Here is a 27,332-nt window from a genome sequence, read left to right as displayed (position 1 = left end):
ATATAGATGATTTGGTAAATCTATTAAGTAGAGCCAAATACATGTCAACCTTAGATCTCACAAAGAGTACTGGCAAATTCCCTTAAAGGCAGAGTCAAGAGAGAAGAACACTTAGGGCTTGTTTCAGTTCCCTAAATTCCTAGGGCATCTGCTTCTTTGCTCCAACTTACCTTAATTACTGTACATCCAATATCCCTCAAGGTCATCTACCATACACTACACTACAAAGAAATGACTGAATCCTGTTGATGCCTGTGGTACCTACGTATATGTAAACATCAGATAGGGCAACCGCTTATCCTAGTGCTTTGGGTCTTGGCTGGCATACTTTTTTAATGTGGTTCTCAGAGTTTCATTCATTCTCTCCACTTAACCATCAGCTTGAGAATTACATGGGGTAGTTGACCCCCAGATTCTTACAGATTCTAAAAAAGAAATAATACTATTTTGGGTGTTTGCTTTCTTACTGAAAATAGAAGATCTATTTCTATTTATGAAAATAGAAGTATTCATAATTGACTTTATGATGTAATGTAATAATATTTACAAAATAACCCATCTAATTGTTCCCTATGAATTTGAATAACTGGTTATGAGATATGAAAATTATCATTGTAATTTAGTGAACATGATTTTTTCCTTTACCAGATTTGCAGTATTTTTATTTTGGATGGAGAATTATCGGTTATAATTGTATATGCAAACATGCAAAATAGAAGCCAGCAGAGCCACTAGGTGCAGTTTCTGAGCTCTGTGCTTAGTCTTTGTCTTTTCATGTTGTGTTCCTATTTTCTTTTTTCATCCTAGCGTTTTTCCCGCAGGTGCAGGGTCTGCTCCCCCCCCCCCGCCCCCAGATCATTAGATCTTTCAACTTAGATCTTTCAGTCATGGAATGTACTGTACTGATGCCCACTGCTTTCTGTTTTTCAAACCATCTGTAAGGATAACCCCATATGTATAACCAGGCACTTTATAGTGCTGCCAATAAAAATATATACTATTTTAAAATTTTAAAAAACCCTAGCCACCTGAGTAATGTGTATGCATTAGAAAAAGAGGATATCATTTTTTAATGTAAGTAAAATAAATAAAACATAGATTTTTTTTTAAAAAATCTGTATTTGTTCACTAGCATTTTTTCAAAACCACTTTTGCAGATTTTTCTTTAATCTCATCTATACATTCATGAAAAAAACTATAGTATAGTTTTTAAATGTGTATAGTATAACTATCACATTTAAAAAGGGATTCTGCTTAGGATATTTTGGATCTTTGTAGAATTAGGTATTGTGATGCATGTTATGATTTAGTAATCACTTCTCTTGTGGCCTCAAATGGATAGAAACTACTTTTGCTTTCATATTTAGCTGGTTGTGAGTACGCAGAACTGTTTTGTAAGCACCATTATGAGAATCACTCCTGCTTTGAAGATGCTGAAAAGAACATGCAGGATTTTCAGGATAATAAATAAGGTATATGATGTCACTCTGCATCTTTTCCCTTAAAGACTCTATCTTCTCTGGACATAGGTTTTGTATGGACTTCTCAAGTTACTATTGGAATTGTTATTTTTGAATAAAACATAGTTAATTTAATAGCATCCAAGCAACTCTAGGTGAGTTATTACATTCAATTACCTAATTTAGTTAAAATATAGGTAATTTTATGTAAATTCACCTAGAGGTGCTTGGATGATTGAAGTGGTTTATATGAACAAACAAATAAATAAATGAAGTTAACTAAGACAGGTATTCTTTTCATAGCCCTGTTTTGATCAATACATCTCCTTAGTAACATGAAACAAATAGCTGGTACACTAACTGCATTGACTTATTCTGCTAGGTGGCTCCATCCTCAAAACACAAGATTCTGATAGTTGTCCATCTATAGCACCTTCAGTGTCATCATCAGTGTCTGCCATTTCAGTTATCTGATAACAGTGGTCTAGCCACTGTTGGACATAAAGACCTGTTACATCACCTATGGTTGCAAAACGGAAAAAAAAGAAGAAATAGGCACAGAAATAGGCTTAAATCACTTTGTAATAAAAGCCAGTTAAGATTGCAATAGATGATCAGCAGGAAGCATCGAACAGTGGTAGTGGCCATAGTTCAGAAATAGGTCACATGCTTAGCACAAAGAGAGCCCTAGGTTCAATCTTAGTATTTCTAGGAAAGCTGGAGCCCCAGAGGCTCAGACCTTTCTTAAAACTTTGGAGGCAGTGCTGAGCTCTATGAAGCAGAGGTCAGACTATTTGTTTCCTTTTCCTCAAAATAGCTGTATTCATTCAGAATTTTTAAAACTTTGCATACTTTTTAAAATCGTACAGTTACTAAGTCTGCTTTTCTGTTTTTGTTTGTTTTTACTGTAAACAAGCTTGTGAAATTGTCTACAACTGACATATTAACCCTAAAGACTTTGGGTATAGTAAAGAGCAGTTGCGCTTGGAAGAAAGTATAGTAAAAACATTCCTGACAATTTGTACCCTGCCTTCAGGCAATCTAGCTTCCAAAGATATTAGGCTAGCCTTTTTTATAAGGACAAATACAATCACATATTTATTGCAATAATTGGCATGTCTTCAGGTATGAGTGTCTCAGTAATTAATTCATTTTTATTCTGATGGGTATGTGCAACTTTCATTTTTTAATTTTTATAAAACTATTCTTGGTTAATGGTTGCTGAAATGTTAGTACTGTATTTTTAATCACACATTTCAACAAATTCTGTCCAAATGAGAAACGATAATCATATAGCAAATAAAGAATGTATGTGGTTTTAGGATTCCAGATGATGCTTAATGGATTTCTCAAGCATTAGAACATATAATTACATTGACTGCAGTACAGAATTTTTTTCCTAAAAATTCTTGGATGATGTCTGGGATGTCGCATGGCTAGGATGACTGCATTTTGCAATAGTAGGAAAGAAGCCAGGTTTTTCTTAAATGTAGTATGATGAACAGTCTTCATATTAACAGGACATATATTTTCTGTTACCATGACATCTTAATTTTGACATATTTTGGGAATTTTTAAAAATGTAATTGCACTTTTCGAAGGATGTGAAATATTATAATCCATTGTACTGAGAACTGTCTTGATTAAATCAACTGTTTAAAGTTAATTCGGAATTCAATAAATTCCAGCTTTATTGTGCTTTGTTAAAACATTTATATTTATATGCATATTAGGATATAGCATCTTACCTGTAGTATGCTACCAGTTTCTTGGAGACATTCATACTCTTACCTCTCATTCTTCATTAGCCATAAATATTATTATTATTATTATTATTATTATTATTATTATTATTATTATTAAGAAATAGTAGTATTCAGATACTTTTTATGACATATTAATTGCTGGTGAAGAAGAAATATTCGAACTGTATTATTTACATATAAAATACATTTGTATTACAAAACATTTTATTTAATCTTCTGAGGTTTCAGAATCACACTAGAATATGATCTTACACATGAAAAAGCATAGGGTGAAAGGTTCCTTGTATTAATATAGTTGTGCTCAAGATGAAGATGTTCTAACTGTGAATCTTCATAGTCTTCTTCCTCGTCACTGTCATCATTTTCCTCCTCATTATTTAACCTGGATCTACAGATTCGCTCTGGAGGGACAGTTCTGTAAAACCATACCAGAATTAGTGAAACAAGGGTAATTATTATATTTTGCTAGGAAATTTCATCTGTCCTTCCAGATAATTTTCAAGATAGAAACCTTAATGGACAGCCAAAAAAGCTAACAGGAAAGTGTGCTTTACTCTGCGCTAGTTGGCTTGTGCCTTATACAGGATTCAAAAAATGGCAAATCAGTCATTCGGTCTCACACCTGATCAGCGAGGAGGTTTTCCTTCACCATACCAGGGAGCCACCCATTCCCCCAATAATGATTGCAGAAATGCTTACTCTAGTAGCAGTACATTCTCACTGATTAAATGTTGATGATTAAATGTATAAAGAATTAAATGTTAGTCAAGCTTTAGAGAGTTAAGGAAAAGTTAGATTGAAGAATCTACCATGTAAATATGTTGTTCATAATGGGATACAAAGATGAACCTTTCCAGCCAGGCTAAACCAAGGCCCATCTAGGTCAGCATTATGTCTGGAGAATAACAGGATATATTTGGAAACTTCTTGTATATTTTTTTGCTACTGCTATGTTTCCCATCAGCTATAGTGAAATAAATCCACTGGCAGTCCTTCGCTGGGTTCAGTTTTAGGACTGTTGATGCAGGAAGATACTGCACAAAGCATACTTAGCTGTTGCTTTTAATATTTGCTGTAGGATATATATGTATCTTTGTAGCAATCAGGAGTCAAGTTCACTCATAAACTCACTTTTAGCTTTTTATGTGGTAGAACATCGTGTCATGTGGTGTTTATTCAGATTTGGCTATGTTTGGCCTTTTAACTGTGCTATCTTTAAATGTAGTCCTGGGATATTTTCAGTGTATTTGGACATTTTTATTTTTTTTCATGCTCAAATGATTAAATTGTCTTTGTTGGCAATCAAATTCCATCCCAGTCTATTCCTGGAAGAACGGAAATCGGAAACCTTTAAACAAATCTGGCACTCTTTTCTGAGTATTTTGGTAACAATATTTTCCCACTAGAACTAAATTATCAGTAGCTTCTAAGCTGGCCACTAAGGAGCCAGGTAGCACCTCAGAGTACATACAATATTCAGCCTAGATATAGTCAACTGTTTTCCTATTGAATAATAACTTAGTGCCTACCATATAGTCGTTTTTCAATGCAACCTATATCAGGGAGTAGTAACATGACACACATGGATACTAGAGTATATATGACACCATTATTTGGCATTCAGAATGTTTATTTTTTTAAAGAAAGGGATAAATCTGGCAAGATTGCCAACTCTTGAAGGATTTTGGTGTTCTATAATAAGATCACATGCAAGAACTATTCTTGTGGGAGAACTTGGAGTTGAGGTTGCTGAAGTCCTAAGAGATTTTGCACCATTTTTAAAAAGATTGCCAACATTTTCCTCTATCATCTGATTGGATTAACAAGAACTAATTCTTCATGTTCAAAGAATCAAAGTAGAATTTTATAAATTGATACACACTTTATGAAAATGTAGAACAAGACATTAATACATTTAATCTTATGCTTTCCCAAATTGCTGTATTTAAAATTAACTTCTAAAAATGCTTAATTACCTGATCTTGTTGTTGTTGAGCCTTAGAAAATTTAATGTTTTCATTTCTGCAATTCCACGTGGCACAGACTTCAACTGATTATGATCTAAAAACATTTCTCTGAGAGAGTGGTATGCTCCATAGAATGACACAGGGTCTATCCCATTATCATCAAGTTTATTAAATGAAAGATAGAGATATTCCAGCCCTGGTCTCATATGTCCAAATACAAATCCTGGAATTCTGTCAATCTGGTTCCCTATAAGTACAAGATGTACTAATGACTTTGGCAAGTAGGAGGGAACCTGATACAACTTATTGTAAGAAAGATCAATAGATTCCAAGTTCCTACATAAAGACAAAAGTACACAAAAGTTAAAAGAGCAAGATAACAGACATTCTAAAGCAAAAGGTTAGGCGTATTGAAGCATGCAGTCTCATCTGTTCAAACTGCGTGGCTGAGTTCATGTTGCTGATTCACATAATACTGCTCTAGGGCATAATGTGGTTTTTTGTCATAGTAGAATGTGGAGATGGGTTTTCCTGACTTACTGACTGCAGCTGTAGCTTAGTATGTTGTCTGAATGAAGAGATATGGTTTGTCTGTTGTTTTCTGGTTATTTCTGTTTTGTTTTGTTTTTTATCTACCCAAGTCTCTAATAAATTCACAGAAATTTAAGGAAGGAACAGTTTTTTTAAAAGAAAGCAAGCAAACAGTATAATTATTCTGCAGGATTAAGGTCTGGCTAATGTATAATATCAAACCAGAAATTTTTGACACCATGTTTTGTTCCACAAGCCACTGTGGCCTGGGTCATACATGGTAGTAAGCCAAGTGGGAGATTTCACATTCTACTAAGTCAAGAAACAAAAGCTACATTTATGGTTCATTGTCATACAAGAACCAGGGTTGACTATGATCTGTTTCTTGTTTGTTGAACAAGTTTGCTTAGTTAAATGTGTAACCACAATAACTAAAAATGATTTGAGAGATATTTTTATGATGCAAATGCTTACAGCAGATGTTTGTCCACCACTGTTCCACCCAGCTTTCTTATTGTTGAAGGCTATTAGCCAGTTACGAAGTCAGTAGAACTTTAGGACAGTTATAGCTATCTAGGCAGTAGGCCCTGGACAACGATCAATGAACTTTCAGATTAAGATTTATGTAAAAAGTGGGAGTATGCTTGAACCTTCCTCTGCCTTTTAGTTTACCCAAAGGAAAGGATAATATCTGTTTAGCAGGAAAATTGTTTGGACACTACTGAAAACCCTGTATGTACTCTTCGCAGAGAAAGAGACTAGTGACCCACAGTATTTCAAAGGATGTAAACTGGCAGCACATTCAGAAGGGCTTAGCTCTAGAGATTCCCCAAGACCTAGATTCAAAAATGAAGGGTTTTTTTCATTTTGTTGCATTTTTCACCTTCCAGAAAGAGAGAATTAGCATGCAGCTTTCTAGCCTAAAAGACCTACTTACAGTGATGAAACAATAAGGAAGAACAGTGACTCTATCTCATGATGGTGCTAGTGTAATTATTTCATGCCTCAAAAATCTGGAACTTTGCGGTTCTGCAACAGATTCTGCACTATTTAATACAGAGGTAGGACTGCAAAAAGAGAAATGCCAGCCATTTGTTTTTAATAAACCTCTCAACTCCCTAAAGAGAACTTTTTGTACCACCTACTCTTTTCCCATCATTGTTGTAAAATTATTTCTAACAATTGCCAGTATTCAGGGACTAGCAGATTCAGAGCTACGTAAGGGGGAAAAAAAAAAAGAATCATGGAAGTATTTATTAAGAACTGGCTTCTTAATTTTCCTCCTTCAGTTATTTCATGACAACTCTGCTGAAGTAATATAATGTAACTTGATTATACTGATTCAGTGTTTGAGCTAAAGGATAATATTCAAATGATGAGGGTTCATTTTTTTGTCATTTAGGAGGAAGGTGCTTCAAATGCTTACTTTTGTTTTAATTAAACTGAACAAATATGTTCAGTTGGGAAAATCCAACAAAAATCAGGTTTGGATAGCATTTTAATTCTACATTTTTAAAAGATTATGGTTTTTTGATGATAGATACACAATTGTCAGGATGCTATATTGACTGCCTGTTAGTTCACAGATATATAGAATGTGTGAGCTGTGGCGGGGGGGGGGGGGAATCTTATGAGTTTTCATTCAGTGCTTCAGTCCCTTAAACCATCTTTGACAAGGGCATTTGGAGAATTTCAATAAGAGGAACTCATCACTTTTCTAGGTAGACTATTCCACTGCTTAACAGTTCTTGCCATCAGGAAATTCCTCATAATATACAGCCTGAATCTCCTTTCTTTTAATGTTAACCTGTTGTTTCTTGTCCTGTCCTCAGTATCAACAGAGAACAAGTCTGTTCTCTTGCAGTGACACCTTTTTAGGTACTTACAGATCATTATCGTATTTCTCCTGAATATTCTCTTTTGCAGGCTAAAGATGTATGGTTTCTTTAACTGTTTCTAATAGGTATTAGCTTTCAGGCTCCTTATCCTTAGCTCTTCTCAAACCTGTTCCAGATTCTCCATGCCCCCTTTATGGTGTACTCTCCAGAATGGGACAACCGACTCCAGAGTGTGCAGTAGTTTTCTGTTCAACCAGTTGCAAATCCAGAGGACTGCAGTACCTTGTAGTACACATTTATCTATCTTGTCTAAACAGATATCATGAGAGTTTTTGTTAAATGTTTTACTGAGATTAAGGTACATTCCCTTGATGTACCTTACTAGTCACTATGTCATAAAAAGAAATTGGTTTCATTTATAAGACTTGATCTGAAGAGAAACCAGTTCAGACAATAAGCTAACTGGTCTATATTTCCCAGGTCTTATTCTTTCTGAATACTGGAACTATGTTTACTTTGCTCTACTCTTCCAGCACCTTATCACTTCTCAAAAAACATTTCAAAGGTTACTGTCAATAGTTTTGAGACCACTTCTGCCAGCTTCTTCAACACCTGAGATGTAAATTGTTTGGAACTGCAGATCTGAATTTGTTCTGTTGGTATTAACTATAACTTTGGTAGTTATTAACTATATAGTTATCATCCTGAGCCATGGTTGCTTTCCCCCCTTTCCTCAATCATATTAGGAAGCTTTCTTCTGAGAAAAGACAGATGCAAAGAAAGTGATAAGCAGCTCTCCTTGTGCAATAAACTAAAAGCCTCCTTGTCTCTTCTTTTACTAGGGACATAGTTCAAGCAATGATTTTCCTTACATTTTGCATTCCTCACTGGTCTCATTGCAATCTGAGCTTTAGCTTTTCTGACACCATCCCCACTAACTAACACTTCCAATTTCTACTCCTTCTTAGTTATGAGTCCCTACTTCAATTTCTTATACAATTCTCAGCTTGTTTCTCAGCTTGTCAATAAGTTCACTGTTCATGCATACAACCTTTTAAAACTTTTCTTATTTTTATTTTTCATGGTGTTTCTGTGTGTTCTTTCTGGAAACTGTTTCTGACCCAAGTTTTCTGCTAATTCTAGAGCAAAGAAGAGATAAATGTTCTGGGCTCTACAGATGACAAGGGCTGTTACAGAGACTTACAGGAAGTTTAGTAGGGAAGTGCAAAACCTACTGTTCCAGGCATTATTCCAAAAATCCCATGAAAGTTCCATCCTCCTCTGGACCACACTGATCTGGCTATTACAGAGGTGTTTTGGCAATTTTCTGGAAGTTATTCCTCCAAATTGGAAATGGTTCATGAAGTTCCATATATGTTCTAACTTCTGGGAAATTGCCAGGTAGGTATTCTCTAGAGAAGGAATGAAACATATTGGAGTTCTCCAGAATGTTCCATTCCTGTAATGGTCAGTTTCACACATCCCTAAAACTTAGTACAATATGAAACAAAAATCAAACCCCTCCTTAAAGTCCTGTTATACACAGAGGTGTTCCTTTCTTCAATTTCTCAGGGGGAAAAGGTCCCTCTACAGACTCCTTGTTTGAAAATGTCTGGTCGAAACCATTTACCTTTCATATCTTATTAGATTATGACAAAGGGAAAATAGTGAAAAGACTTGCTGCTGTCATTTTTGTTTTAAAACCCAGTGAAATATGATGAAAAATACTTTGGACCTCCCTCTGCTACTTATGGTATATATCAACTGGAGCAGGCACTGAAGGTGATTTTCATCCTGCCCACTGATGCATCTTTCTCTGCTTGTCTGTTCCAAAACTTATCTCAAAGTGAGAAAACCGTATTCCCCTTCTCTCATACTATACCACAGGTGGAAGACAAACTACTAACCAAAAAATCATGAACTCCAATGCAGTTGTGGAAAACTTGCCCTCTACACAGTTCAATTTTTAATGTTCTTTATTTTTATATTAGCTACTGTAAATATTGCTGACAGGAAAAGGTATAATTTGTACTTACTCATGATTGATCCATGCCAATGGGGCTATTCTGCTTTCTTCTAATTTATTGTACCTTAGAACAATTGTGTTCATGCTTTTGGTATGATTAAAGCATATTTCTGTAATTTCTTCAATCTGGTTATTGTCAAGGTATAGTTCCTACTTAAACACATGGTAGAAAAAATAAATATATGGAATCATATGTTTTGGTATATTAAACCTTAAAACAGTTCTTTGAAATCTATTATTTATGATTTAAAACTGATTCCAGCTACCAAAATGCTGTTCTCTATTTTTATACAAAGTTGCAAAAGAGATATAAGTTATAATTGAAAGAGGAAGAAACATTATCCTGAATGTGTGCTACACTTAACATGCCAAATGGTCTGTGAACTTAATTGATCATTACTAATCTATAATTATCCCCTGAACAGAGATTTAAACATTACAAAATAAAGGAAATGAATGATTTAAAATTTTTAAAATGATTTTACCTCAATAGAATGGGGAAGACCTTGTGGAATAGTCCTAAACTGATTTCGCCCAAGGCGCAAATATGACAAGCTCTTCAAAGGCTGAAAAGCTAAAGGGCTGACATTTGCTTCACTAAGTTTGTTGCTCTCTAATTCCAGAGTCAGCAACTTCTTTAAACCTTTAGAAATAAAAAAAAGTTTAAATTAAGTTCAGTAAAGTGTTAATGTATTATGTATCATCCTCAGCTAAGAGTAGTATTTTAGGCTAATATGTAACCAAGGTGTGTACACACACACACATTTCTGTCACAGCTATCCAGGTCACATTGTCAAAAATAAGATATATATGACCCACTGAATGATTTGAGATCACCTGACAAGTAAGTGAATATGGATCCCATTTAAGAGACTATTGGATGACATGTAATAAAATTTTGAAATGTGGGAGAAATGTGTTGGATCATAATAAGTAGTAAAAAATATAATCTAGAACTAACTTCAAAATTACAAAGGGTACGAGTAATATAATGCTAGTAACTGTTGATAATTGCAGCTGTGACCCAACAACATCATTCAAAGTACTTGCAAAACAGAATTATTGAGAGATAAATATTGACATGGAGAAAATCTATGTATGTGGTTGCTAGGGGTCAAAAATGACTTGATGGCACATAATCAATCAATCAATCAATCAATCAAATATTGTCAGGAGGAAATGTATAGTTATATCCAAAACAAATTTTCTCCAATACAAAATTTAAACCTGAGTCTATGTGATATAAGGTCTTATTAAATTTGCTAATACTGATCAGAAACAATTTTAATATATAACAAACAGTAAGCTACTGAACCTGGTCTTCTATAGGAAACTAGGATCTGTCATTTAACAGATGGGAGAACACTTTTCTTAATTACATACTGCACCATTTAGTTTTAATTCCTGCTGTATTCCTTATGCACCACACAACAGTGATCAACAGGATATGGCAACAGAATTGGCAGCTGAAGTGTGAAGTCATCACCATAATTACCAAAACACTGAAAATCTAGGGAGTAGGAGACCGTAAGTCATCCAATAATAACTGAATGAGGCCTCAAGCAGTGACTCTATATTTGAGGGGCAGTAATAGGTATTACTGGGGTAACGGGTTAGCTGGCTCTTGTAGGTATGTAGTTGCCAGAGGTAGCTACATTGGGAAATCCCACTTTGAACACAAGTCTATAGCACTGTAGCATAAGACTTAGGTGCAATTCCCATGTTTAAAAAGGGTCAATGTGATGCACCCTCTACTGCTCCTAGGAATTCATTGTATTGATAGAAAAAAGGCTTCCTGACAATGACTTTCATGGTGTCTATCACGACGTGGAAGGTCTGACTCATATACTGTGATTCTCAGTTTGCAGCACTCTTATAATTTTTGATTGGGCCTAAGCATAACAGTGTGTCACAGGAGTGTTAGAAGTAATTCTAATTTGTAGAACCTAAGTGGGAAAAAAAAAGTTGTTTCCCACAAAATCAATGATCTCAGTTTTGCTTGCCGTGAAGTTAAAAGCTCTCATGATGGTCATGATTTCAGTTAATATTTTTTAAAATACCTTGAAAGCTATCTTCATTAATTGCATGTATTTCGTTTTCATTTATTTTAAGTTCTTCCAAAGTTGATGGTAAAGCATTTGGAATATGAACGAGTGCATTTCCATCCATATATAAACGTTGCAGATTCTTCAAGTTCTGTATTAAAAGAAAATACTCATTTTGAAAACCTCTGCTGTATTAATCTACACTAGCTAAGTTAATAGTCCAAAGAACATGGGCAGCGTGTGGTGCTGCTGCAGCTCTCTGGAGACAATAGATTCAGTGGCCAAAGAACCTCCAATACATGCCGAAATAAAACACAGCAACGTAGTAATTTAAATGCTGAAATTAACGATGTATAACACTGGCTGGAGTTTTGAGACAGATGGTTTTGAAAATGTGTATAATAAAATAAAAATATTTTAAAAAGGTATTAGTATCATGCAACATTAACATGGAAAACTACCACAGCAAAATAAATTTATTAAAATAATGGAATATGGGAAATTGGGAAGAAATCCAAATATTGGGTGGTAAGTACATTCTCATGTGTTTTGAAAGGAATAAACTCAGCAGAAAGTTAGGGACGAATGCTTGTGTGTATGTGTGCCTTTGAATCACTACAACATTTTTGGAAGTGGTTTGCCCTTGCCTTCTTCCTAGGGCTGAAAGAGAGTGAGTGGCCCAAAATCACCCAGCTGACTTCGGGCCCAAGGCAAGACAGGTTCCCAGGTTCCTGGTTTCTAGCCTGGTGCCTTAACCACTGCACCAAACTGGCTCTCATTGGAAAATTATTGTGGGTAATTTCCAGTTTAATTTGCACCCAGCACACCCCCAAGCAATCTCTATACCCAAACCAGAGCAAGCACACTCAGTACTCAGTACAGCTAGCAAAAGCCATAGCTTGATATTTATTTATTAGACATCAGCAAACATTAAGAAAAATAACTGGCAAAAAACAGACAAAAGACAGACAATAGCAGGGAGAGACATGAACAGCAGGTGACAATTCACGTTATCTCCATCTCTATCTCTATCTCTGTATCAACTTTCCAGAGCCACTGGAAACAATATTGGGTGTGCTTAGCATGGACAGACCCAAAGGGAGTGGCCTTTGGTTATTCCAGCTTCAACCTTTTGCGTACCTAACAAGGACAGAATAACGATGGGAAGCAGCACCCCAAGTGATCCGTCCTCTGTTCTGCACCAGGAAGGAAAGAGTCTGGTGCAGAGGTATGATGTAGCCAGCATTCCCTTCTGCATCAGCTCTGTGCACTGAACTCTACCAGATGCGTTGTTTCATGTATTGAGTCCCAGCACTTCTCCCAGCCTGAGGAAGCAGGCTCTGGGCAGGTCCTTGGTAAGCACAGCTGCCATCATTTCATCAGTCGGGCAATTCTTCAGTTTTATCTGCCCCTTTTTTTGCACGTCCTTCACATAGTGCAGTTCAACATCCATGTATTTCTTTTCAGGTTTAGACTGCTTTGTGTCTGCATTTCTCATGCTGTCCTCAAATAACGTGGTTGGGATTGGTTCTTTTATTTTGAAGTCTAGCAATCATTTGTGCAGCCACATATGTTCCCTGCATGTTTTTTCCACAGCACAGGATTCAGCTTCTGCCGATGTTAGGGCTGCTATCCTTTGTTTCATGCTGCAGCAGGTAAATAATGCACCTCCAGTAAAAAATATGTATCCTGTAGTTGATTTCCTGTCAGTTTATCTCCTGCTCAGTTCTAATCTGTATATCCAATAAGTTTTGGATAGTTACTTACAGACAGTTTTAAAGTCCATCATTCCTGTTAAGTGTCTGCCTAATCTTTTTTACTGATGTCCAGTCCTCTGTGTTGGCTTGTTGACCTTTCTAGATAGCAATCCAGTTTCTTTGGCTGTAACAGATCTCCTCACAGATGCAAGGTAGGCTTTCTCACAGCTGTCCTGTACTGCTTATTACTTGCCAACTCATTCTGGTTTCCTCCTTCATTCAGGTCTCCAACTTCCATTGGTGTACTTGAGTCTTTTGCCTCACTGAGACCTATAAACTTTGTTAGATATACTATTTTTTGTTTTTGGTTGATCAACTACCTTCTACTTTTGTTGTTTTATATTTCGGTTCCAGGACAGAGCCTAATATCTGCAAAATGTTTTGCTTCCACTTCTTTTTTTAAATTGTTCACTATCTCCAAGCTGTCTCTTTTGTTCTCTACTCCTACAATTAAATAATCATAACAGAAGAATGTATGTGTGTCTTCCATTTTTAACTCTTGTCTATAAGCATGGCTCAGGATTCCCTGTTTAAAGCTCATGTTTTGCAATATTTAGTTTTTTAGACTATGCTTTGCTTTCTGATTAAAAATTAGATGCAGATATATTTTGAGTAATAGTCTATGAATGTTATAAAATAGTTTTTCCCGCCCTTTGTTCTGATTAGCATGGACCATAAATGTCTGAAAAAATAATTTCTGATCACTGGCTGGCTGTTTGAATTCAAGCACGGCAAAATTGTTCCTTTTTCTCTTTGCCTTTATATAGTAGTCACATTGTGATTCCCTTTGCTTCTCGCAAGGACAAACATTCAGCTGAATTGCTAAATCATCATTCTTTATTTTCTTAATAACACACTCATATCAAATCTCTGTCATTTTGCAAGATTATCGTTATGCATGCATCCTGCTACTTTTTTTGCTTTAGGTTGCACACATTAGCAGCAAATTAGCTTCATTGTGCTTTCCCATTAACATTACTTAGTGTCCCTTTGTAACAGTACAAAGTCCATTTTTAAGCACAATTTTACAACTACAATGCATAAAATAACACAGATTTATGTAATTTACATCCAAATTACATCAGATACATTATATGCTTCTTGAAATAAATTCCTGTTTTCATTATAATTTATTAGGCATTTCATTTTAATATTGTTTTTCCACATACATTCATCAGCATTCTATTTGCTAAATTAACTTTTCCTTGATAAGATTTTTCACGGTTTATAAACACATCTTTGTTGCAGATATATTGACTATCCAGCAAAACAGTTTTCTTTTCAAATTTGGAATCCTGTCCAGTTTCAAGAAAGCCTTTATTTGCTAACATAAATACTCTTTCTTTGTACTTTGTTATTTCTGCAATCCCTGTGCAAGCTTGACTTTTCATTTAAGATATTTGATTTCATTATCCTTCTGCTGTCTGGGTCTTAGTTCTGTGAAGTCTGCATTCTCTTTGAATATGTCCCTTTCTATTACAGTAATGACAGACTACATTTCTCCCTTTTATCTTGTTTAGAGAATTCCTTTCAGTTGCATCATTCAGATCATACTGGTATGCCTCCAGTTTGACAATTACATTCCCAGAGGAAATTTATCATGAAGTTTGATTAACAATACTATATAATTTTTTAGTAATGATATCAATAACAGTTCCTTGATTAAAATGTATGAAAGGTTCACATCAGTGTCTTCTAAATACAGAGATATTCTGACACATGTTCCATTCAACTTCCATTTCCTGATCATTTCAGATTTACAAGTTTCCTGAACACTGAAGTATTATTGCTCATTCCTGAGTATACGTCTCTCTTGGTTTGTCATGGATCTCCTTTTCTGAAGCACACTTTTGAATCAACTTACAGGTGGTCACATTCAACCTCAGTATGATTTCAGACTTAAGCAATCAATCTGTTTTTATCCAAGTTCTGGCTTGGGCTTTTTCTGGACATGATATCTCCAAAGAGGTCCAGCTTTTCAAATAGCACTTCCATCTTCATGTTCCAGGAGTGTATTTTTTTCCCATCTTCAAGCATGAGATGGTCTGATTCCAATGTCACTGCCATTTCCAAAAACTTTATGATAGCTTTGAAGGCGTGAAAAAATACTCTTCTATTAGGATATTTTAAGTCCTAATAAATACCCACAATATGTAGCCTCTGAATGCTGGTTCAGCTGGATGCTTGACCAAGCACCTGGAAATAAATTGGGATGTTTTATGACTGGGGTGCTCTTGGTGCTGAGGTTTAGCTATAACTCCCTGCTACACCCATACTACTTTTGTTGGAAAATTACTGGAAGTAATTTCCAGTGTAGTTTGCACTCAGCACACTCCCAATCATTTCCTATAGCCAGATTAGAGCAAGCACACATGCTACTCAATACAAGTAGCCAACAGTATAGCTTGATGTTTATTTATTAAGCATCAGCAAACATCAAGAAAGTTAATTGACAAAAGGCAGGCAAAAGCAGAGAGACAGAGACATGAACAACAGGCAACCATTTTACTTTACCTCTCCATATATCTATATCTATAGGGTTCCCAGACCCACTAGAAACAATACTGTGGCTAATTAGCATGGAAAACTCCAAAAGGAGTGACCTTTGGCTATTCCAGCTTTAACACTTTTATGTACATAACAGTAGCAGAATAGAGATGGAAAGTAGGACACCAGGTTATCCTTCTATTCTGCACCGTGGAGGAAACAATTTGGTGGATAGGGATGATGTATCCAATACATAGAACAGTACTATCCTGACATCAGTTGGAGGTCTAACTCTGTTAAAAATGGAGCAACCATTATTTTGAGCTGGGGCATATTCTGCAATGCTGACAAATTCCTATGTCAGAAAGTAGAATAAAGAACAAGGAGATTTCCTCTCTAGATTTAATCTTGACCAACAGAAAGAACTGGCTGATAAAGTGCAGGTGGCCAGAACGTTGAAGTGAAAGTGGCTATCTCCTCTTGAATTCATGATAGCAAAGAAAGCAAAAATGTGTAATCCGATATATACCTTAAAGATTATGAAAAATAATTTCAAAAGGCTTCAGGAAAATTATATGGGATTTTATGACTAAAAAATTCTAAAGTGAAAAAGCTTGATGAATCAAAGATTATTCAATCCATAATAAGCAAAAAGGCAGTAGTACACCATTTAAAGTACAGGGACATTTTGATGTTCTTACTGTTTTTAACTAATGTAAATTAGAGCCAGTTTGGTACTGTTGTTAAGACACCAGGCTAGCAACCAGGAGACTGTGAATTCTAGTCCTACCTTAGGCACAAAGTCTTTGTATTGTTACTTAGTGTGTGTGTGTAGATTTTTCTTACTTTAAATGCCTGTGGACCAATGCCAGATGATGTGATTTTGTTTTTTCGAAGATCAATTATCTCCAAATTAGGCATCCCGTTGAAAGCTGCATCTGGAATTTCAGTGATGTCATTCCCTGGGGAAAAGAAAGATACAAATTAGTAACAGAAAAGTTAAGAATTTTATCTCTAATTGTTGACCATTTCCTTTTTAAATAGATTTAGTTAAATTCACAGTTCAAGAAGCCTAACGCAAGGAAAGGCAGTGATAATTTTTTTATATTGGGAATTTTTTTAGTGAGGATTTATATTGCCTCTTCGTTAAACAGCAAACAAAATTAAAAATTTAATATAACACTACAGGAAATAAAACTGATCCCTTCTCTTTCTCTTTCCCAGTTTTCAGAGTAGGAAAATGCAGCTACAAAAAGCATGACTGTTTTATCAGGTGCAACATTTGAAATCTGGAGAATGAATAGGTTAATTTCTCAAGATCTTCCCCAATGCTTGCCTTTACAGTAATATGCTACATACAAAGGAGAAGTCTTTTCAACTCTCTTCAAAAGATAACCTGTTTTAAAATAATAATTATGCCTCTGCCTGTAGAATTCTAGTTGCTTCTTATTTATTCTGTCCTTGATGCTCCACTTACTGTGTTTATATTGTCATGGTTAATTATATCAATGCCTTTGAACACAGTTCTGGGTTTCATTTGGATGAAGAGTGGTTTTAAAATACATTCAATGCATTAAAAAAAAATCCTTACCTTCAAGCTCTATGCTTGTAAGCTCTTCATCCATGATTATCGGTATATGTTTGAGTTTGGTGTTAATGCAGCTTACTGTATTTTCCAAAATAGAGCATCCGGTTGGTAAAGGAGGAATTTCAGGAGAAGGCTCAGGAATTGGGAAATGCGGGGGCACTCTGAATACATCTCCACGCAATACATCTTCCTCCTCTTCACTTTCTTCCTTCTCTTGTTCATTTTCTTCTTGTTGTTGTTCTGGCTCTGGCTCTGGCTCTGGCTCTGGCTCTGGCTCTGGCTCTGGCTCTGGCTCTGGCTCTGGCTCTTGTTCTTGCTCTCTTTTTTTCATTTCTTTTTCAATTCTTAGCTCTTCTTCTTCATAAGCTCTTCTTTTTTCTTCCTCTGATCTGGTTTCCTCTTGTTCCATTTGATCATTGATATGCTCATGTCTTCTCCTTGGTTTGTGGCTTTTTATTCTCTTCTTTTTCCTTTTTGCTTTATTTTTTATATGAACATGTTTTTCAAGTATTTCCCCTGTCTTTTGCATTGGATCCTGAGTCTGTATATCATGCAAGACTGGTTCACTGGGATCATTTGGCCCAGGAGAATCACCAGAAACTTCAGCTATGTCACCTTGAGAAATTGTACTTGGTACTGAATATAAAAAAACCAAAAAGAAGAGTTAATGCTCATTTAACACAGGACAGTAATGCCATTTTTATAGTAAGTGTCAATAAAGATGTATCTGAGGTTATGCCTATTGTTATCATTGCTGAAAATTTATCCAAATCAATATTGCATACAAACAATATTGTATACAAGATCAGAAATTTTAGAAGTTTAATTGAACTAATTTGTTTTCTGTGGTTTTATGGGTACATCCAATAAACCTATTTTATTGAATGTACTTATATCTATATTTATGTTGAGAGAGAGAGAAGAGAGAATATGTGAACCAGTGATTCTATTTAAACTCAATTAAATATTAAAGTCCTAATTTGTTAGTCCTATAAGCATTATTTAATTATTTTCCTTGTTCAAATATATTTCACACAAAGAAAATTTATGGATTGGATTCTAATAAAAATTCTCGTAAAAATTCCAGATTTTTAAGTTTGTTTGTTTTTTAAACAGGTGTAACATGTTAAGATATAATATAGATGTGCAAAACACATTGATTTCAAAGTATTCTGACTCAAAAACTGCTAATAAGAGTTTTCTACAACATGTCTATTTCACTAGTTGTATTTAAAAGTTGAAACAAAGCACATTAAATAAAACTTTCAAACAGTGTTGCTTCAAACATTCTGACTGTTCTGAATGCTTTGTCATTGGGTTGCTTTTTTAAAAAAAAAATCAGCCAGTTAAGTTATGTCCGTGCTGCTATCAGTTTGATTGGGTGGAGTGATAGGGGAGTAGATTATTTAGAGGAAAGCAGCTGTAAAACACCTGGCTGAACAAGAAGGCTACTCACAGCAGAGGCATGGCTGGTAAATTACTGATGTTTTTATAAAATTATTTGCTATGGATGTTAGAGTTCATGTGAGAGGATACCCTGCGTGTACATTATTTTGCAGACAGACAATGCAAAGATATGTGAGTATGTGCATTATTGTGCTTCATAAAACAACTTTTACCAAAACTGTTAAAGTCATGCTAATGCAAAGATACTAGTACAGTGTTGTTGTGATTAGTTTGTTGAGCTGTTAGTTCTGAGCTTCAGGCTACATTTGAAAACATCAAGGCTCTGCCAGTTTCAGCTTTAATTAAGGCTCGGATTAGACTGAATCTGTGTATGGTTTTGTGCCTATTGTAAAGTTTCCAAAATGGCAAGATTAAAGACTTGCTTTAGGATTAGCAGTAAGTCAGCTCTGCTTTCTTTTCTCCTGTCCTGTGCTGAATTTTATTGATTCAGATCTGAATGTATGTGATTGCGTGCTTTGTCATGTGAGCTTTTCAGAAAGTTTTACATGCCATGTTTGATTTGGTGTGTTGCTGTACCATAAAACTATACTTATTAATGCAAGAGTTATAGGCATTACAATAAGGGTGCAAACTGAATTTAGTTACTTGTTGAAAATAGTAGAAAATAGCAAGTAGTCTGACTGATTGGGCTGCTTCTTATGTTGTTTTACAGGAACAGCATTAGTGTATCCTGCTGCTACTAAGTTGTGCTAGCTGATAAGTATGCAATAACTGAAAGGATGTTAATAAGAAAGATTAGTTCTTTTTGCCCTGTGTTACTATGTTGGCTATATGTCTGATAAAAGTTAATTTAAGGAACTGAAAGACTCTTTTCCTTGAAAACCTGTGTGGGCCTTTTCTGAAAACAAATTCAATTGCTGCTTCAATTTTATCTTACACAGATATTTTAATATTTTCAAAAACATATAACAGACTAGTCATTGCAGAGGCGTCAACGGGTGAAGTTAAAAATATCAAGATGGCAAGCACAACTGTGCAATCAAAGCCCCTCCTTCCCTCCTCCCCTTCCCCGCCACTAAGTAGACCAGACAAGGAAATCAACTCCCCAGGAGAGCTAAAACTACCCTTATTAAGATGGGCTATAAGAACAGAATCTGGCAGCTCTGACTGTGTTGTGCTCTTCTTATACTGCAGTTAATCGAGCGGGCGTCTGTCTGAGCCACTTCAAAATACTATCTCATTTCTCAGGACTTAAAAAATGTTTTAGCCCCTTCTGCCAGGTGATGGTTCTTGCATATTTCTGTCAAGATCACCTTCCTTAATCTCTGTACGCACACACACACACACAGAATATGCCCTCGAGTAGCTGTTAGCATGGACAGCAACTCCACTTACCTGTGTGTCCTGGTAAAAAGCAAGGGAGTATAGAGTTTGTCACAAGTCTCCATTGTTTCCCATTACTAAAATAGTTTCAAAAAAAATTTCCTCTGGGAATTCAACCAACTTGTAATGTTCCAATAGACTTTTTGAGTCAGTCTATTTTGTTCTGAACTCAGTATAAAGCATGTGTTCCATAACAACAATAGCAGCTAGTAAACAAAGTTGTGAATAAGAAATAATATTTTCCAAAAGTTTAGATAATATCTAAACACACCTTTCCAGTTATATTCTGAGTAATGTAATTCAGTGAATACCGTACTCTTAAGAGCAAGGGACTATCAAGATTGCAGCTGATTGTCCTTGTCGTGGGTAGTGCTAGCAATTACATAATGAACTTCTTATCCCAGAATTGTAAGATATAATTAAGTGCTACAGCTTTCAAATGTAATTGTGTAAAAATATGTCAATTTTTGTGCCTTTTATTTAATGGCTGCTAGATGTGAACTTAGAAGGTAAGTTGGGAAATAATGTTTCAAGGGTTATTGAATTATTTCCCTTTTCATTGCCTTGTAGCATTTGCCTATAATTGAAGGCATATGCTGAAATGTGCTTGTGTCCATACTGTTTGATGTATGTAAGAAATTAATATACACCAAAATGTATGTCATGTGCCTATGACACTTAATGTATATAAAAGATTAATATACTGTACCACTCTCCATACACGCAGGGCAACATTCCCCTTCGGGTATCATAGGTTTGTGACATGTCACAGGATTGCATGAAGTTTCATCACAGAACACCTTTCCTTTTGAGCAGAGGCATGTAACGCAGGGTTTAGGAGACCACACAGCTTTATCAAACATAATCATTCCATTTGCAAAGCACCGTCCTTCTTTTCCTGAGAAATGGAAGCCAAAAGCAGTTTTTAAAATGTAAATCTAAATTTAAAAATAATGATAACTATAAAATTTACTCTAAATGTTGGTGTAAGTGCTTACTTATTATTTAATTCAATGTCAGACAGTGGTGATGCAACAGAATATTATTCCACATGAGATGTTGATGATGTAACAATTAGATTGCCAGATTAGATCTGCAGAGACCCAGATTCAAACTCACTTCAAAGAATTCTCATCACAAGTTTAAAAAAGGTGATTATACAACTTGATATCTTTCAGTCATTCAGTGACTGAATGACTTACTTGTCATATGCTCACTACATATATCAATATATATCATATGATACTTGGAACATAATTTAGAAAATGAAGATATAAAAATCTTGTAAAACAGCTTCTAAAATATATGGCCATCCTAACTGAACATTTGATTGACTGTAAAGCTAGAGATAAGTAGGCTCTTTTCCAAATGTGATCTTTGCTTGCAATTATTCTAAATACTAGACTAAAAAATACCTTGTGGTTGAAATCCTTGGCAGATACCTCATTGCTTTCAGCTTCAGAAATATGGTGCAGTTTCAATACTGGGCTCCAACTAATTTGAGTTTAGTGGTTTTAGTTCAACCTTTGGGTAAAATTCCAGATAAAAAGAAAAGAATCAAGGGGAAAATGAGGAAACTACATATTGCTTCATTATGGTTGATGATTCCTGAGAGGGAGATCTAAAATACTTCATACAGAAGGCATGGTATATATACCAGCATATTTCCTTTAATGTGAAAAAAAATGCTTACAAATGAACAGCTTTAGACAGACTATTAAAAATGAACTATAATAATACTTCTTGGTATTCTAATTAGCCTTTTATAAAAATTACTTTATTACCTGCCTTTTCTATGTAATTTCACTTTGAGATTATTTATTGAATTTATTGTGTTCACCCTGAAACAGAGGAATAATTGATTTGGAAAATATATGTGCCAGGTTTATAGATAGTCTAGTTTCTGATATATACTGTTTTCTAAAATAACTATTTGCCATAAAAAGTTTTCTCAGCCAGGCTGACTATGATATTATTTCATTTCTGGTGTGATCAGAACTAGATAAATCACAGGCATCTCTACTTCCATTAGTAAGTCCTTATCAATTTATAATACAATTATATTACATGAGTTGGTATTTAAATGTTTGGACTTAGATGTTCAATAGCAACATGTTCAAAAGATTGCTGCTGCATATTACAGTGTGAATGTTTATTACAATGAAATCAGTAGAAGCCCTGCTTTCACCTCTACTTACAGTTTATATATTGTATTAATGAAACTATACTGATTTATTCCAAATATGTCTATGCCATGTTTTCAGGGTACATGGCTAAGCCAATTGTTGCTGCCCCAAACATTTTAGTTTTGAATACATTAGAGAATTAGATATAGAGTTTCATCTAATTGTGTATCTGTACTGATAGAATGAACAGCATTGGAAGATCAAATGTATCTTTCTCTCCCCATGTGCCAGTATCACTCAGATGTGTTTCAGAGGGCTATGGAACTTTCCAGAAGAGTTTTGCAAGGTATAATGGGCTGCACTGAGAAAACTCTCATTTTAAGAACCACAATTGAGGTATCTGCTAATGTAACGTTGGACTTAGCTTACGAAATGTATCATATTAGCATAGAGAGACTTAACATATTATGGATTTAACGTATTTCATCATAGGAAGTAGTAGAGATACTGTTTGTGTTCTGAGCTCTATAATGTATAAGTCTGTAAATGCTTTTCAACTGAAAACATCACTAATATCTTAACTCTCTGAATTTCTCATTCTGAATTCTCAGGTATGAATTTCTTTTACAATAGTCTATTTCTGGTGCCTTGATTCAGGTCAGCTGAAATTGATAGAAATAAAAATGCTTTCCATCTCTTCTGTGGCATGGGGTTGAACAAAGTTGAAAGGATGGTTTCAGTGCATTAAAAATAATGAGAACACTTTGGAACATACATTCACAGAATCAGTTTGCACATCCATTGAGAGTGAAAATGTCAATTACAAGAATTGTTCAATCACTAGGACAATTTCAGTTCTAAACCTGCAACATCTAAATAATGCTGACTCACTGATTCATCCAATTCCATGTGCTCTGATAATAAAGTTGTTACAGTGCTAATACTTGTACATTGTTATCTGGTTTGGAAAAAAAATCACCTGAGGCTGATGTTCCTTTGTTTTACAGTATTTGAAAGATCGTATTAATTGACTCATTACCTTAATCGTTGTCATGTAGCTGTACATTTTGACCTGACCTGGTAATAGAAAAATGTTTGGTCTACACATTAGCATTTTAATTTCCCTAAGTATTTTTGATTTAATCATGCTTGTGTATGTTTTAAGTTTTAGGTTATTGAGATCTCATATTGTGAATCAACACAGTATGAATTTGGAGGAAATAGAACAAATAATAATAAGTAAAATCTTTTTCTAAGGAACATGTATTTAGATGAAGAGCATTGAATCCACTACTAGACTTCTGGTATTTCTCTACAGTGGATGAAAATCATATATGATACATGAACTTAAGTGAGAAGAATTCATATATTTGGAATAGTTTTCTCTTTTACATGGATGATTTAGAAATATAAAAAGTCACTTTTCCCTGCTTACCTGGCAAAATATTGTAATTAGATTCTTGACCATCCAAATGGGTAAGAGAGTTAAATACTCCAGTAATATCTCCATCCATATTTGTAAGTGGAATGCTCATTAGTGGAGTACTAGAGATTGGAGGTCTAATTTGTGACTGCTTGTTTAATCTGTGATTTCCTAAAGGGTCCTTTCGTAATCTTCTATAGATTATTCTTCGTCTTGCTCTTCCGGGCATCCCATTGCGTTTATTCTGGGCAAGAGCAATGCACAGATAAACAAGCAGAAGATAATAGACTAGGGCTGTTTTTTGCATTGTTCCCCGGAGTGCTGCACAAAAAAGAAGTAAAAGATCATTTGAAGATTAAAGAGGTTAGAATATTGTGTTAATAAAAAATAATGCACTTTTCATTTTTAACAAGGTCCTATTAAGTCTAAGACAAGGCCAATGACTATTTGTTTTTTATTTAAAATTACAAAGGGATGGGAATCTTCTGTGTATAAGCTAGATAAAGCAATGTACCCATTTCCAAAGAAAAGTCACAAGAAAGCAAATACTTTTGGAGGGGAAGGAATCTCATTTTTACCACTGCAGGTCTGTGGGAGGACAAGACACCAACTTTCGAACAGCAGTTTGATCCAGATGTGAGCCATCTGCTCTGAACCATATTGATTAGTGGGGGGAAAAATACAGTTTAACACAGCTCCAATCTGAATTATGATAACTAGAAATATTAGTGCAGTGCCCTATTTATCTGAACAAACATTTATTGCAAACATCTAAAGTATATCCTGTGAAGATATGGAATGAAATATTAACCTGATTATAGTTAGGAGTATGATTGCTAACATTCCCTAAAATACTTTGTTTTATCAAGCATGTCAGAGGGGACAGTGGTTAGGGTCTTGTGTGTATCCAGAGGGAAAAGATTAATTATAAATTATAACTATCAAGTAAATGTAGAAGTCTCTTTTTTTCTTGGAAAGGTTCATGTAAGTATATAAAATAAATAGGATAAATAATGTTTGAACTTCATTTTATCAACCTATTACAATAGCTGCAATCCTTCTGGAGACAAGCACAATCCACAATTAATGAATGATCAGAAAGATTGTGGAAATTAATTATTACAACTAATAGTTAAATAATTTAGATATTTGATTTCTCTGAATTTAATCTGGTGAGATTAATAAGTGACCTATTGCTGCAAGTTTATCCTTTGTGAATGTCACACTGTCATCTACAAATACAAGTTCTTTGGCTTTATTTCATAATCAGTTGAAACAGAATTCTCATCTACCAATCTTTGGGAGCTCACTAATCTTTTTTTATGAAGATGGCTCTTATTTTAGGTCACATGTTGGGAATTATTAATAACATAAGGCTGTTAATACTCTGTTTATCACTTTATAGTAAAGCAATGTAACAGAATACAGGCGATATAACCATGCTACCCTGTCAATATATTAAAAATGACTAGCAGACGTTTTCTTCAGGGAAAATTTTGGTGGTTTTTATTCTTACCAACCCAAGGAAATGTTGGAAAGCAATTAAGTAAAAGGACTTGGAACTCTGTCTCTCTGGCTATCAGCAGGATAATTCTTCAAACACAGAACAGAGCAAAATTTGGAATGGTGGAAGAAACCAGCAAAATAAAATGCGAGCTGGATCAGGCTGAGGGATTACAGAAAATAAGTCCAGAAAAATTCCCCCAGTGCATCCCTACGGGAGAGGAAATTAGGCAATCAGCTGGTATGTTGCTGATTGTTCCACCCCTCCCCCCTTTTTCTTGATCATGTGACTCAGTCACGAGCATATGGAGCCCATCCCATGCCGTCCTGTGCGCATATGCATGTACAATATGAGGAGAGAGCAAAAATATACACACACACAGGCTGCACATATATACCCACCCTGATTAGTCCTTGGGAGAAATAGTGCACAAACACCCATAGAGTTGCAACACATTCCATTACACAGAAGAATACAGACACTGCCTACATCCACTGCTGTAAAGAAGATCTCTACATACTCTCTCTTGTTTTATGGCTTCATACAAAAGCATGTTTGTTGTTCCCTTACTGGATTTGGACACAGCTTCCAAAAGATTTTTTAAATCCTAAAAAATACAGGGTAGATGCCCTTTATGGGGTCTGGTCTAAAGCTTGCCTTCTGTATAAGGTATAAGAAGAACAAAACAAGCTCCCGACAAATGCTGCATGTCCATCACATACTCCTGGTGAAAGCAATGAGCATGGCAATAACAATTGCTATTTCTGGACCATGAAGAAAAAGACATCTGGATCCACTGAATCAGTCTTTATGTTCAGGAAAGAGGGATGGGTGACCAATAATGGGTGGATATACATTGAACAAGAGGTTGCTTCCTCTTGGACTGCATTAAGGAAGTATCATCTGGCGGAGCCACACACTGCATGAGTATATTCTGCACATTGCATGCCACACACTGAATGTAATAGGAGAGAGGGATAATCTATTTTTTCAGGTAACTGCATTATGTTTACAGTCTGTCCTTAAGAATTCTGTTTTGAGAAAGGGCAGGGGAAATGATTGATTTATTCAGATAATCTGTCATCTCAAATTATTCCATTAAATCCATATTCTAATGGATTACTCTCCAAACAGTAGAAAGAGAATTTTTCCAAATGCATTTGGGAAAAAGAAGTTGATTGTTAACAATATAATATTTTTATTCATTATCTCATGCCATTGTACTTTCATAGCTATGAGTATAGCCTTATAAGCTACTGTTAAGGAATTGTCAATATGTTAATATTTTTCATAAAACTTTGTGAATAATGCTTTTTATTACTTTTATGCCAATTGGTTTTAATTGGTTTTATTCATATTAGTTAAACTTCATGAAATTAAATACAGTATACTTTCTGCAAATACATTTTACATTTGTTCTCTAACACACACACACACACACACACACACACACACACACAAATATATTGATAGTCAATCTCTCATATTTTAAGTAGTAATTTAATATGTAGATGGAATACGTTACCTGGTAATCTAATCTAATAGTAGATTCTGTTTGGTGTCATTTAAACTCCAGCTGCAGAAAAGAAAACAAAAGAATCTGCTGCTATATTTCAAATGAAAGAGGCAGTAAGGAAGGAAACATATTAGATGCCTCCTTAAATAGTTCCTTTCCCTGAAGAGAAGGCACTGTTCTGTCCTGGTGTGTGCAGAATTTCTGCTACTTCAGCTATACAATCTTCCCTTCAAGAAAATGAAAAGCAGCACAATACTTTTGGTCCTTAGGCTGACAAGGCACGAATGGGAGCTCTCGTTACGCAGGATATTTTCAGAACCAAAATAAACAGGATTACTTTAAAAAAAACTTGGGCATTTGCAAGACAATTTAATCCATTCTGTTCATTTTCCACACATTTAGTCAGTGGAGGTTTATTGTATGTTAGAAATTGTATGCTTCTCTATGCTTCCAAGAAAAAAAAACACTTTCAAAAGCCATTTCTTTCTTAAAGATAGAATTTAGTGGC

At 35.1% G+C, this 27,332-nt stretch overlaps 2 protein-coding genes across 4 annotated transcripts in view; one reads left to right on the top strand and one right to left on the bottom strand.

Moving 5' to 3' along the window:
* The window catches only part of CENPP (centromere protein P), a 176,630-nt gene that overhangs the window by 118,768 nt on the left and 30,530 nt on the right, over positions 1-27,332 (top strand). The window lies entirely within an intron of this gene.
* Positions 1,234-27,079, bottom strand: ECM2 (extracellular matrix protein 2). Its single transcript, XM_007428661.3, has 10 exons — positions 26,834-27,079; positions 23,817-24,125; positions 20,965-21,153; positions 17,469-18,101; positions 16,724-16,839; positions 11,649-11,784; positions 10,074-10,231; positions 9,599-9,738; positions 5,203-5,529; positions 1,234-3,641 (listed from the first exon to the last, which is right to left on the bottom strand). Exons 2-10 carry the CDS (start codon positions 24,109-24,111, stop codon positions 3,431-3,433), a joined length of 2,205 nt encoding a protein of 734 aa, XP_007428723.2. The 5' UTR covers positions 24,112-24,125; positions 26,834-27,079; the 3' UTR covers positions 1,234-3,430.

Source organism: Python bivittatus, unplaced genomic scaffold (genome assembly GCF_059951505.1).
Source record: "Python bivittatus isolate LINGU-HERP-01145 unplaced genomic scaffold, Pbiv_v1 ctg000080_np1212, whole genome shotgun sequence".
In the NCBI taxonomy this organism is placed as follows: Eukaryota; Metazoa; Chordata; class Lepidosauria; order Squamata; family Pythonidae; genus Python; species Python bivittatus.
This window is presented reverse-complemented; position numbering and strand designations above follow the sequence as displayed.

Coding starts and splice junctions, on each gene's coding strand:
- ECM2 (XM_007428661.3), bottom strand. CDS start 24,111: ATGCAAAAAACAGCCCTAGTCTATTATCTTCTGCTTGTTTATCTGTGC. Junction 21,154..23,816: donor TAATTACAATATTTTGCCAG/GTAAGCAGGGAA, acceptor TCCATTTCTCAG/GAAAAGAAGGACGGTGCTTT. Junction 11,785..16,723: donor TTGGTCCACAGGCATTTAAA/GTAAGAAAAATC, acceptor CTTTTAATACAG/AACTTGAAGAATCTGCAACG.